Here is a 13,514-nt window from a genome sequence, read left to right as displayed (position 1 = left end):
CTTATGCAGACTCATTAGTGGATTACCGCTGCATGTGTAAGCACTCTCTGAAACAGAGATGTTCACCAAATGATGCTGATTACCTCTTTGTTTGAACACTGAAACAGTTCCAGACGCAGCAGGTCTACTGTGTTCGTGATAGACTTGGCTCAATAACAGAAGGTGGCCAGGTAGACTTTGAAGGCTTCCGATACTGTAGCTTTATTTAATCTTCTTGCCTCCGAAAAAGTTGAGAGGAAAATGGTGGCTTCTGATTTTGTAGCTTTATTTAAATTGCCATGGTTAAAATGATCAGTCTTACAAAACTTTCAAATTTTATAGCAGTATACTTGGGTTCCAAGCAAACAACTTCCTTGTTATTTTATCCACCCTGTTCTATTTTCTTGACGTCAGTTGCTCATTGAAGGTTCAGCTGGCTGCTTGACTGCAATTTTGTCTCCTGAAATTGATTGAGTTTTTGGTTTTAAGGATTGTTGTCATGTTGACGTGACTCCCAGTTCTTTTGCCTAATCAGGATACGATCCACACTGTATATTATGCTTGGGCTATGCAGCAGTTGGATCCAGAAGAAGTGGGAGAAGGTGCTCCTTATTCCATATGGAAGCTAAGAGAAATGCAGCAACTGGGTGTCCGGGCCCTCATTTGATTTTGGCCAATGTTCAACTATTATCTTGCAATATGAATGAGGATTTTGTTGTTGAATCTTGTGTAGCTTAGGAGTTAGAAAATGGAGGCCCTGATGCTGACAACTGAGATAAAGAAAGCACTGAGCTAGAAGTTTACATAGAAATTGACCATTTTTTGGTAGCTTCAGTTTTGGCTTGAAGCAAAAAGGGTAATGAATAAGCATGGGGTATCTTTCTTAAGACATGAGTGAGATGTAGTGCATCCATCATTCCTGGCAATGTAGCAAATATTATTATTGATTGGAATGATGTTAATTCCCTATACCATAATTATTATTATTATCTTACCAATTAAGGAACGAAATGAAGGTAAATAATGGTGCCATGTCATCCATAACGATGGAGGTTTTTGCTCTTGCATTTGGGTACATTGGATTTGGATTGCTTAAGCAATTGATCATCAGGCTCCCTTTCCCTTTTGACATGTACAATTATTAATTAATAATTTAAATTAGTATATGTAGTTTCTTAGAAGAGAATATGATGAAAGGCGAAGGCTGCATTTTGTTATTTGAGAATTGTCAAAGCCTGGCCTCCTGTGTGTGATCCCAACACGCATGTTAGCGAGGGGGCAACTGATGGAAGCTGAACCGTAATCCAAACTTGCGGACGTGGCATCTTTCACATCTGTTGTTCCATATATTTCTCTCTCTCTCTCTCTCTCTCTGCTTCCGATTACAATTTACGGGCAGAGTCACAGGCACGCCCAGTAGACAGAGACAAACACAGAGGCGTCTATGGCCTCCATACTCCACGCCCCTCTTAAACTTAACCTTCTTCACACCCACACCTCTCTCTTCTGCCGCCGGCCCTTAGCCATCTCCTCTCCTCCCCACTTCCACTCCTCTACTCTTACTCTCAAACTGAAAGGTATGCCCATTCTATCCCATCTATCACTCCCACTCTTCTACCTTTACTCACACCTTCAATTATCACCTCAATTCATCTTTATTCTTACCCATAATTTACTTTTCTTTTTCAATGCTCAGGCAGGGGTAATGCCGCTACAATTACCTGCAACGCACAGCCTGCACCAGCCGCCGTCAATTTGGCTCCAGGAACGCCGGTCAGGCCCACCAGCATCCTCGTAGTGGGTGCTACCGGCACATTGGGCAGACAGATCGTCAGGAGAGCGCTGGATGAGGGATATGATGTCAGGTGCCTCGTCAGACCTCGCCCTGCCCCTGCCGATTTTCTCCGCGACTGGGGCGCTACCGTCGTCAACGTAAGCTTACTAACTCACTCACCTTCCTTCTTTAATGATTTTTCAATATATGCATTCCTTGATTTTCCAGGTTGCTGGAGCATTTTTAACTAATGATTGTGTAGTGGGATGTTGGTTATTTCAAAAGTGTGTTAATATGTTCTTTCCACAGTTACTTGCATGCATCGCATATTGCTGTGATTCTGCGTGATGTCCCTTTGGGAATTACAACGTGTATTGTGCAACATAGTGTGTTATTGAATTGTGTATTGCTACAAGTAGTTCTGAATTCGGGTATATATGAGAGACAAAGTTTGTTTTATTTGCCTAATCTCGCTCCAGGTAGAACACTGCTTTTTTATCCTGTTGATAGAGATTTCTCAACCAGAACCTTAGGTGAAAAAGGGAGAAAAGAAAAAGAAAAAAGATTTATCCTTGGAGTGCTGCTGAAGATGACTTATTGACTTGGATTTTTTTGAACAGGCAGACTTGAGCAAACCTGAGACCATACCAGCAACATTGGTTGGCGTACATACAGTTATCGACTGCGCCACAGGACGTCCGGAGGAGCCCATAAAAACTGTGAGATACTTGCCAGTTGTATAATATCTTTTGTATGATCACTGGCCGAATAGAATGGATATATGCTGGGTTACTATGGTCGCTATCACAATTTCTATGAAGTTTGCACTTAAAATGATGCACTCAGTTCACCTTTTCCCTTTAGGTAGACTGGGAAGGAAAAGTTGCTCTTATACAATGTGCAAAGGCCATGGGAATCCAAAAATTTGTCTTCTTTTCCATTCACAACTGTGACAAGCATCCTGAAGTTCCACTAATGGAGATCAAGTACTGCACTGAGAAGTTTCTTCGCGATTCAGGGCTGAACCATATAGTTATCAGACTTTGTGGCTTCATGCAGGTGAATTACCTTCTCCTTGCTGAATGTTTGGGTGTCCAGCTTTCTCTTATCAATTGCTTTATTCTTTGGTCAGACAATCCAGTTGTTAAATAAAACTGCTTATTTGAGTAAAGGAAATGACTATCTGGGAATGTCAGTCAATGGCGGAAACTTGAGAGATATATTATACTATGAAATACTTTTTTACAAAGTCAATTTCTGAACACTTGGAAGTCACATATTTTTTCTTGAAATGCTACAAATGATGTTGTTCTGCTTAACTATGATCTGTTCTTTTTCATAATATTCTTTGCATTACTATACTTCACATCTGCTTGTCATTTGCTTATCCGATGAATGGTGATTCACATACTGGCTAGGGCCTGATTGGACAGTATGCAGTACCCATATTGGAAGAGAAATCTGTCTGGGGGACTGATGCTCCTACAAGAATAGCATACATGGACACCCAGGTAAAATGTCATAGTCTAAGCATGCCTGAATCTCTACAAGTAACTGGAATTCCAACAGTTGTCCCATCTTCTCTAGGATATTGCTCGACTAATGTTTATAGCTCTGCGCAATGAGAACATCAACGGGAAGCTTCTTACGTTCGCGGGACCTCGTGCATGGACGACCCAAGAGGTAAAGAAAAATGTATTTAACAATGTGAAAGGAACAAATATATTCTGGAAACATGTAGCAGAGTCTCTTAATGCTCATAGTTGCCGCGTAAGAATGATGGCTTTGCTCTTTCTTCCTCTGTTTCCTATCTGTTAATGTGTGTGTCTTTGTGGACGCTTAAAGCTGGGGGTTAGGAGGGGTTGGACTTGTGGGACAGACAAGTAAAGAATTTATAAAACAGGATTGGTAAGATGCAAGCTTCCCCCTCCACTTTTGCCACTGCTTGTGTGCTTTTATGTTTTAAGTAATTGATAGGTGTCAGTGCATGCCTACGCACTATCTGAAATTTGCTGTACCTTACTACCTCCAAATCTGTTTTTTGTTTATCAGCGTGGGAATCTAAAATTAGTTTGGGCATCTTTGTTTCAGGTGATAACCTTGTGTGAGAGGCTTGCTGGTCAAGATGCAAATGTTACAACTGTTCCTGTCTCAGTTCTGAGATTTACCCGTCAGCTGACTCGTCTATTTGAGTGGACCAGTGATGTTGCTGACAGATTGGCATTCTCAGAGGTATGATCTTTTCTCCTATCTTTATGACGGTGCTTATACTATCATTCCGCAAGATAAGGAGAAGCATTTTTCATCAGTTGACCTGACCACATGCCAAGTGATGTGTTTGATCAGACTTCCAATCACCATCTATCCATACTTTGGCACTTGTTCACTCATATTAGAATTTGACAATGTTTCCTTCAAGACTTGATCAGAGCCTTGCTCATAATCAATCATCACTAATTACCTGTTGTTGGTGGCTTTGTCCCTTGTGATACAAATTGATGCAGTGTCCTGTTTGCAGATGATCATAAGTTTTGTTCTGCAAAATATTGTGCTTTCTGTAAATTAATAATAATGCTTTTGGTTACTTATGTAGGTTCTCACTAGTGATACAGTTTTCTCTGTCCCAATGGCTGAGACATACAATCTTCTTGGAGTGGATGCCAAGGATATTAGTTCACTAGAGAAATATCTGCAGGATTATTTCACAAACATTTTGAAGAAGTTGAAAGACATCAAAGCCCAATCCAAACAAACTGACATTTACTTTTGACAGGGGTACTTGGATGCAATAGATAAAAGTTGTTGCTTTGGTATATAATTTGTATACATGTTGGATATTGACATCTTCTTGTATACCCTCAAGAGTTAAATGGCATAAATATTTGTGGAGAATAGTAAGGTGAGGAGCAATGATGAAGGGTTGCAAAATGGCAGGATCAGTAACTGAGTACAGTATAATCATGATATGAAAGAGTTTCTGTTTGAGTATACGTCTGACTGCTAATGGCTAATGCAGCTATCATCTTTAGTGTCTCCTCGATATGAAGATTAATATTTGATGATTGATGATATCGTAGATATGAAAATATGTATGAAATTGATGATCCTCTATCTCCTTTGTAATGGATTAAATTTGATGATGAGCAATATTGAGGGACAAATTATTAAGTTATATAAAAGTCATTAAGTTGGGTGATTTTGTATCACCACCTGTCTTTGTCTTTTCTTATCCTCGTTACAACCTCATTCAACTGTCAACATTCATCACCTTCCATTTGTTTGTTTTCTTTTTCTCATTAATAATTGTTATTATTATTATTATTATTATTATTACCAGCAGGGATTAAAGATAAGGAAGCTTTTTCACAGGGTGGATGGGTAGGGGCCCTATATATACAGAACTTAAAAACTACTTATTAATATATATATATAGTTTCATCTCTAATTAATAGTGTGCAAGTCATGTGTATATATGTTATACATAGAGACAGGTATAGACATTTCACAGTACTAATTTGGAAATGATGGTGGAATATGAACCCATCATATATATATATATATATTATGATTTTATTTTAAAATATGTTCCTTTTTAGTAGTAGTGGAATGAAATGAAAACTAAAATAAATATGGATATAATGAGTTTAAATGTGTGGTGTTGTTGAAAAGAGGGTAATCCTGTTGGGATATATGGAGGTGGTGGAGATATGGCCTTAAAACAACGGCAAAAGCCACCTACCTACTGTTGTAATTGGCAACACAACATGATCATCATCACTACATTAATTTCAACAAACAATTCCTATACATATATATATATATATATAGCTTAGGGAATATGAAATCCGTACAAATCCACAGAACCCAATGCTATGTACACTACACTAGTTGTATTTACATATATTATAATATAATATTTAAGGTATATATATAAGAGTTGTCCGTACAATATATATTAATTTCAGATGCATAATTATATAAAGACTTATAGATTGGGACGTGGAGAAAATACATAATTAAGATGAATTACCAGTTACCGCAAGCAAAGCAATATGAATTTTCTAAATTCTTCATCATGCATGTGCACCTTCTATTTTTATTGCACTTAACCAAAAAGGCATTTACCAATTATTTCTTTAATATTAATTCAATTATATTATTATGATGATGATGATAATGGGGAGCAGCTGTCCTGAGGCTCAGTTTGGAAGTTTGCCCCCTCCATCTCCATGCATGTGAATCTCATATTCCTATCACGCCACTTTTAACAACCCTATATATTTCAAAAATGTCCAAAACCAATCCAACTCACCTCCCACACCCCCTCTCTTTATATTAACATATCTTCTTCTCTCATTCTGATGATAATGGGATCAACATTCATGCTACATTTTTAACACAGAAAATACAATAAATAACCTTAAATGCTAGATTTACTCTTTAAATATGCATCTTTCACCTTTTGGGTCGGGTCACCCGAAAACAACCCCCTCCAAGGACCCACTTTGATTGTCCACCATATGGGCACCTAATAGCTCCTAGTTGGAGATTGCGCTACGTAGTGGATACAATAATTTGATTTTATAAATATATTCATTAGACTTGTTTTGTGATAGATTATATTTTATTATTACCTGCACCATTAAATACATTCTGCTTGTGTGTGTAATATGATAAATGGGCGTGCATGGATGGAATGACAAAGAACGTATGATTATGAAATTAATGTTATTGTATTGATTAATTTGACAAGAAATGATAGTTTATATGATGATGAAACCGACAAAAATAATTAAAGAGAATTCAATATGCATATATATATATATATATAGCATGCATGCTCATCTACATGTTGAGTTCAAATTACGCATCTATTTATATATATTATATTAAAATGATTATTATAGTTGAATGAAGTTGGTTTTGTGAGGTGCATATATGTTCAACTGCCCGCCCCTTCCCCTCTTTATAATTAATTATTTGTTGAAGAGAAGAGGACATAATTATACATATCTGATTTTACTACTGATTCTTAGTATTTAAGGTGAAATGTGGAGAAGACATTCTCATGCACATATATTAATGTACATATATTATTATTATATATTAGAGGTACGTAGGTAGGTAGTAGGTGCAGGTTATCTATCATATATATACTATATGTATCTTGATTATATATATAATGTTATAGTGTATTTGCATTGGCATTAATGTATGAGAGAGAAGACAAATGCAGCAGAAGAATGAATCAAACACAAATGAACACTTTCTCTCACTCACTCTCACACTGTTTCATTTTCTTTTTAAATTTAAATTTCTATACTAATAATCTGTGGTGGAAAGCGGAAAGTGGTAATATTGCCCAGTTTCCATCACTACCCCGAGGGTAAAATGGGAAACAAACAAGTTACTTCTCCTACAACTAATATATGATATATCAATCTTTTCTGCTCCAAACTCTCCAACTCTACGCTCCTCAACCCAACTACCTATTCTTCTTCTTCATCATCATCATCAAACAATCAAACTATTCTGTCCGTACTAAAAACAAACAAAATTCTCAACTCACTCAATTCCCCTTTCCTATAACATAACCCTTCCCTTCCAATATCATCATCATCATCATTATTCTTATTATTTACTATTTTATTTTTTACTCTCTCTCTCCCCCCTTCCACCCACCGACGGCCTCCCTCTTCACTCTTCTCATTCTCTCTCCCCTGCTATCCGACGACACACTCCCTGCTGGCATACCCCAGAAACCATTACAATTTCTAAATTAACTATTCAACAAAGATTCCCTCTTCTTCCTCCTTTCCCCCCCCCAAACCCTAATTTCATTTCACTTCTCTCCAATCAACCATGCTTTAACCCAATTCCTCTTCCTTGATTCTTTTTCATCTTTATCAACCTCTATTTCTCTCCCATGGGTTGTGCCACTTCCAAGCTTGATGATTCGCCCGCCGTGCTTCTATGCCGTGACCGCTGCGCTTTCCTCGACGAAGCCCTCAAACAACGCTTTGCTTTTGCTGAAGCCCATCTTGGCTATCTTCACTCTCTCAAAGCCGTCGGCCTTTCATTAGACCGTTTTTTCAATCAAGATCTCCAACCTTCCCCAGACGCCCCACCCTCCCCTCTTCTCAACCTCCCCCCTCAGAGGAAAGGGGACCCCAGTCCACCCCAACCCTCCGATTCCCCGCCCGACAAAATTCAACACCACCTCCACTCCCATTCCCGCTCCAACTCTCACTCCGATTCCGGTTCGCATCTTCACTTTCACTCCGACGACTCCGAGGATGAACATGGCTCCGATTCGGAGTCCCTGCATCATCATCACCTCAGCTCTCCGCTCCACCACCAGAACCTCCCCTACGGCGTCTATTTGGCGGATTACGACAATCTCAATCTAAATCTTCCTGGACCAGGCACCGGGGGTTTTATGAATATCAATTATATGAAAAATCAAACGACGCCGTCCCTGGTGTACACACAACGCCCCATGAGTCCAGAAACTATGCATATGGGTGAATCTTCGGCTCCCTCCTCTTCTTCTTCCTACTATCCTTATTCTAGTAATAATCTGAACCCAAACCCATCTTATCCTTTTTACAATTTTAATAACAATTATAATGGTTATCCACCTTATCCCAATTATGGTTCTGGAGGTGGATTTTTTGGTGCCTCTTCTTCCCCACCTGCACCCTACGGCGCTGGGTTTTCATCATCCGCCGCGGTGGCTTCCACTTCCAAAGCGCCGCCGCCTCCGCCCTCTCCTCCTAGCTCCTCGGCCTGGGATTTCTTGAATCCATTTGAGACCTTTGAGAGATACTATCCGCCTTATACTCCAAGCCGTGACTCGAGGGAAGTGAGAGAGGAAGAGGGCATCCCGGATTTAGAGGATGAGGAGGATGAGGTGGTCAAGGAAGTTCATGGGGATCAGAAATTTGTGGATAGCGGAAGAAGCAGTTACTCCAAGCCGGGGGTTTCTGAAGAGGATTCTAGAGTTGTCAATGATGCGGATTTACAGTATAGGGCAAGGCCCAGCGTAGGTATGGAAAGTGACCCAGTGGAGTATGAGGTGCATATGGTGGATAAAAAGGTTGTTGATGCTGACGAGAAGTCAAAGGATCGGGGCAATGCAGCTGGATTTAAGCCGCGTGGTGGCTTCAAGGGCGATTCGGAAGTTGTGAGAGAGATTCAAGTTCAGTTTGAGCGTGCTTCAGAGTCTGGAAATGAGCTTGCTAAGTTTCTTGAGGTCGGAAAGATTCCATATAAACGAAAACATGGTGGCCACCATGGTACGTTTTGATTTGCGTGTGATTGGTTTCATGATTTGATTTTGAATGTAGCTTTCATTTCCAAGGAGAAGCATTTATCCAGAGGTTTCTCTGACGCTTACATGATTACTTAATTATAGTTACTTGGTGATTAGTTTTAACGACTAGGTTCAGATTTTGATATGCTTGATCTTATTTTCGTTTGTCTTTGATATTTAACTTGCGTATCTGTATTGCAGTTTCTTCCAAGATACTGCACCTACCAGTGATGTCCTCACAACCTTCAACTTCTAAAAGCTCTGATGGTGCTGATCCTGCCTTGTTGGATGATGACCAAGAAGTGCTGCTGAGGTCTAGAAGTCTTTCTTCCACTTTACATAAGCTGTACCTCTGGGAGAAAAAACTGTACGAAGAAGTCAAGGTATATTGTTGTTCCATTCAATTAACTAGATGTTCTTTTTCTTTCTTTTGTCCTTCCTTCTTTACCTGCTGCTTTGTTCTCTACTTCTAATCCTTTTGGACAATTGCGCCATGAAATGATGCACGTTTAGCGACTGTATGGTATGTATGTGGTCCCCTAGTTGGCACTTTCCGAGAATGCAGTCAAGAAATTCAGTAAGATGGTTCTCTAAGCCAACATAATGTCATTTACATTAAGGAGTCTCAGAGTCATTTACACAATTACCAATTATTTCTGTTTGTTTTTTGCAGCATCTTTCACCTACATGATAGAAGAGAGTGTCCCAACCTGACATTTATATATAATTGTGTTTTAGTGTATCTATTCTGCAAGCCTTCCATTTTCTTGTTGCGTATTAATGGCGTTCTGGAGCTGCAAGTAATAATGTACAATATGAATATGCCTTCAAGCATTCATGCTGTTCCTTAAAATGTATTTTCTTGGTTGTCGATGTTTGTTGTTTATGATCCAAGTTTCTTGTTTGTGGATCTCCAGCTTATGTGACTGAAGATAATGATTCTGTGAACTATTTAGATTTAGCAAGCGACTACGACATGCAACGTTTATGTAGGGACAGGGTATCTCAACTTGTTATCCATCATAGAGTAACTAAACTTTATCCGTGGGTACAATCATACTGGGCTATGGCTTGCCCATGGTTCATGGCGCATGGCGCTGGGCTTTCGCCTGGGTGTGCGGAGTTAGGAGCTTGTGGCTGACCCCCAGCCATAAAAGGCTGGGCAGGTTGGGCTTCTTATAAAATTGAAAAAAAAAAAAAGGAGCTGAAGAAAGAAACCTTAATTTGCTCCAGTTACTTTTCCGTCAAAAATACAGTAGTTTTGCTTCTTATTTATCCTTGTTTCATTTTGCCCCTTGAAAATTTCGTAAAATTGTCGATTAATTTATTATGATATGATTTATTGTTATTAATGTCAGAACTCAATTTTCTTGCTATCATATAAAATAATTTGCTAAATAAGTTTGTGATTTTTCTTACTAAATTTTTTTTTTATAATTTGCTTAATAATTTGCTATTTTCTTGAAACTTTTGCCTAAAAACCTAATGTTGAACATGCTGAATTTGGTAAAGATATTAATGGTATAAAAATATGAATTATTTATGCAAATATGTGCGGTGCTTCAGAAAGGCGTGCATGGCGCCATGGCTCTAGAGCACCTTTGCGCTATGATGTGCCATGTGTCTTTAACAACTATGGGTACAATGCATCCAAATTATTTGTTGTATTTATGACTAGATCAGATCAAATTAATCATTTTCCTGATCTTTGATGAAGATTCAATTTTATTGATGAGTTTGCCTCTCCTAAGTTTTCTGTATGTTCCTTTTTTGCAGGTTGAGGAAAAAATGAGAGTCCTTCATGAGCAAAAGTCTAGAAAATTGAAGCGTTTGGATGAAAAGGGTGCCGAACCTCAGAAAATTGATGCAACGAGGACTTTGGTGAGGAGTCTCTCAACAAAAATTAGAATTGCAATTCAGGTAGTTGATAAGATCTCAGTGAAGATAAATAACTTGAGGGATGAGGAACTGTGGCCACAGCTCAATGAGTTCATTCAGGGGTACGTGGATGTTATTGGGTTTGTCATAAACTGCTTATCCTGGATCATGTTGCTGAGAAGTTTGATTTCAGTCTTTCATCTGGATTTGTCTATTTTATCACTCTGTCATTTCTCACTTTGGTGTGTCCTTGTTCTTGATTGTTGCATTTACTTATGGTATTGCACCATCTAGGGCACCTCCTCTCCATGCCATAGCTAACCTTTTTTTGTGCAAATGAGGTACCTCTCTATAGCTCAGAACAGAATTAGGTCCATGGCCCTGATGAGTTTTTCTTGTGGTATGGAAGGTAATAATGAGGGGCTAGTGAACCAATAGGGCAAGCATTACCATTTTCTGAGCGCTTAGAATTGCAAAATGATGGCTGTAAGAATTAAAGGATGCTGCGAAGGTCCTCATCCTGTAAAGCATTTATCTGGCGACTATCCAGTTTCTGATATGATAATGTGTATGGATACAGGGCTTTCTGAGTATGTATGGTTGATAACAAGCTGTGACCTTTGGGATATTGGTTTTTTTACTGAAACCTGGCCCTATTTTCATTGGCTTTGCGGATTTTCATGTTTGAGTTTATCTTGATGGTTTTTAGTTTACCAACTTTTTTACAATTCCTTTTATTTTAAGCTTGTCTTTATGAGGGATGGGAAGCATATCGGATTCAGATGACTTGTCCCCCCCACCCTCCCCTTTTGGTGGACAAAAGACTATTATTGAAAAAAATATCTTGACTGTATCTTTTCTGAACAATTTTTTCCAGGTTGACTAGAATGTGGAAGTCCATGCTTGAGTGCCATCATAATCAGTGTGAAGCAATTGGAGAAGCCAAACGTTTGGACGCCATTGCATTCAGAAAGCACTTTAGTGATGGTCATTTTGAAGCCACTCGGCAGCTGGAACACGATCTTATTAATTGGACCCTGAGGTTCTCTTATTGGGTTGCTGCACAAAAGGGTTATGTCCGAGCATTGAACAACTGGCTTATGAAATGTCTCCTCTATGTTCCTGAAGAAACACCTGATGGGATAGTCCCGTTTTCCCCTGGTAGGATTGGTGCTCCCCCAGTGTTTGTTGTCTGTAATCAGTGGTGGCAATCTCTGGAGAGAATATCTGAAAAGGAAGTGGTTGATTCTATGCGAGATTTCGCATCAAATGTCCTTCAGCTATGGGACCGGGATAAAGCAGAAATGCGCCAAAGGATGTTGGCAAACAAGGATGACAGGAAAATTAAGAGCCTGGACAAAGAAGACCAGAAGATACAAAAGGAGATTCAGGCATTAGACAAAAGGATGGTCCTAATTTCTGCAGACAGCAATGGTATGCCATTAACCGGACATGTTGTGTATCAGAGTGAGACCACCAAGGGGGGGAGTCTGCAGGCAAGCCTGCAACATGTTCTTGAGGCTATGGAGAGGTTTACTGCTAACTCACTGAAAGTTTATGAGGAGCTGCTGCAACGAATTGAAGAGGACCATCTCATCCGCGAGGAAGAAAAAGTTGCTTAGTGTGTGATGTTTGATAAAAACTGTCATTTGCATCCGCTGCCAGAGCTGGGTCAGTCCTGATAAAAGATCAGTTTCAAGTCATTTTTGGACTAATCAAATGGGAATGAGAGACATTATTATTTTATGCTTTCTTTTCCTTCGTGCTCTTGTTGGCTTTTCCCTTTTGTCGAGAAGTTGGGAAAGGAAGTCCGTGCTGGATTTATCCAGTAGGTGTTGTCGCCATTTGCTTTTATGCCCAGAAGATGTGGGTTCTGACCACAGAAAACTAATGCGCCTGGGGAACATGATACTAGTTGGCATCATCATTGATCATTGAATTGTCAAAAGATTACTGAAGAGACACTGCAGGAGAAAGGTTAATACAGGTGGCGTGATGTAAAATGAATTGAGAATTCTTGGAGTATGAAATGTGATAAATGTGATGCTGCTTCTGTTAGCTCATGGGATGCTAGTACGATTCGGCTAATAGGTGTGTTCACATCTGCTGCTCGAAACAGATGAAGATAAGTGTGGGCTGTAAATAAACGACTTACGAGCATGTTTTGTAGTCCTGTGGTGGTAATATTCTGTGAAGCTAATGGTCTAGCTAGGCTGCACGGGACCATTTTTATTGCGGGCATCTTATGAATGAATGGAGAAGCAAGTCTGCTGTGTGCCAAAGTCTGATGTGCAATTGCTAAGCTGAGCCGGGAAGAGAATGTTATGAGCTTGATATCATGAGAAGCAGGCAAGAGGAGAGAAGCCTTCCTTTGTAAGAAAAAGCTGTGTATCTCCTTGGGCATAAACAACGCATGTAAGTTATCAGAAAGTAGGTTATTGTATAAAAAGTAGAAGCTCCATACATTAGTTGTTTTCTTTTCTTTTTTATGGAAATTTCTGTACAGTATTATTTGGATATTAATCAATCAATTAATGAAGACTGAAATGTAGGTTGAATTGGGTGGGG

The 13,514-nt window shown here is 39.3% G+C and overlaps 3 protein-coding genes across 7 annotated transcripts in view; all 3 read left to right on the top strand.

The window, feature by feature from the left end:
* LOC105169842 (mitochondrial import inner membrane translocase subunit TIM44-2) overlaps positions 1-870 on the top strand; it is a 6,902-nt gene extending 6,032 nt beyond the window's left edge. For 2 of the 4 annotated variants that reach the window (XM_011090384.2, XM_011090383.2), the window contains 2 exons: positions 108-170; positions 515-870. In XM_011090384.2, coding sequence (XP_011088686.1) covers positions 108-170; positions 515-646 — 195 coding nt within the window. In that variant the 3' untranslated portion in view covers positions 647-870. Of the gene's footprint in view, positions 1-9; positions 171-514 lie in introns of those variants that run through there. The other 2 variants (XM_011090385.2, XM_020695994.1) reach the window with 2 other exon arrangements.
* Positions 1,192-4,743, top strand: LOC105169841 (uncharacterized protein ycf39). 2 transcript variants are annotated; one of them, XM_020695995.1, is made up of 8 exons: positions 1,192-1,556; positions 1,676-1,911; positions 2,374-2,472; positions 2,618-2,812; positions 3,187-3,264; positions 3,341-3,436; positions 3,845-3,985; positions 4,347-4,743. In XM_020695995.1, exons 1-8 carry the CDS (start codon positions 1,424-1,426, stop codon positions 4,521-4,523), a joined length of 1,155 nt encoding a protein of 384 aa, XP_020551654.1. In that variant the 5' UTR covers positions 1,192-1,423; the 3' UTR covers positions 4,524-4,743. The 2 variants fall into 2 exon arrangements, with proteins under 2 accessions (XP_020551654.1, XP_011088684.1); XM_011090382.2 differs by having other exon boundaries at positions 1,194-1,556; positions 3,172-3,264.
* On the top strand, positions 7,209-13,485 carry LOC105169840. Its single transcript, XM_011090381.2, has 4 exons — positions 7,209-9,051; positions 9,270-9,451; positions 10,845-11,068; positions 11,824-13,485. The coding sequence occupies exons 1-4, from the start codon at positions 7,680-7,682 to the stop codon at positions 12,566-12,568; spliced, it is 2,523 nt and encodes an 840-aa protein (XP_011088683.1). The 5' UTR covers positions 7,209-7,679; the 3' UTR covers positions 12,569-13,485.

Source organism: Sesamum indicum, linkage group LG8, assembly GCF_000512975.1.
Source record: "Sesamum indicum cultivar Zhongzhi No. 13 linkage group LG8, S_indicum_v1.0, whole genome shotgun sequence".
NCBI classification, from domain to species: Eukaryota; Viridiplantae; Streptophyta; class Magnoliopsida; order Lamiales; family Pedaliaceae; genus Sesamum; species Sesamum indicum.
Note: the sequence above shows the minus strand (reverse complement) of the source record. Positions and strands in the feature narration are given on the sequence as shown.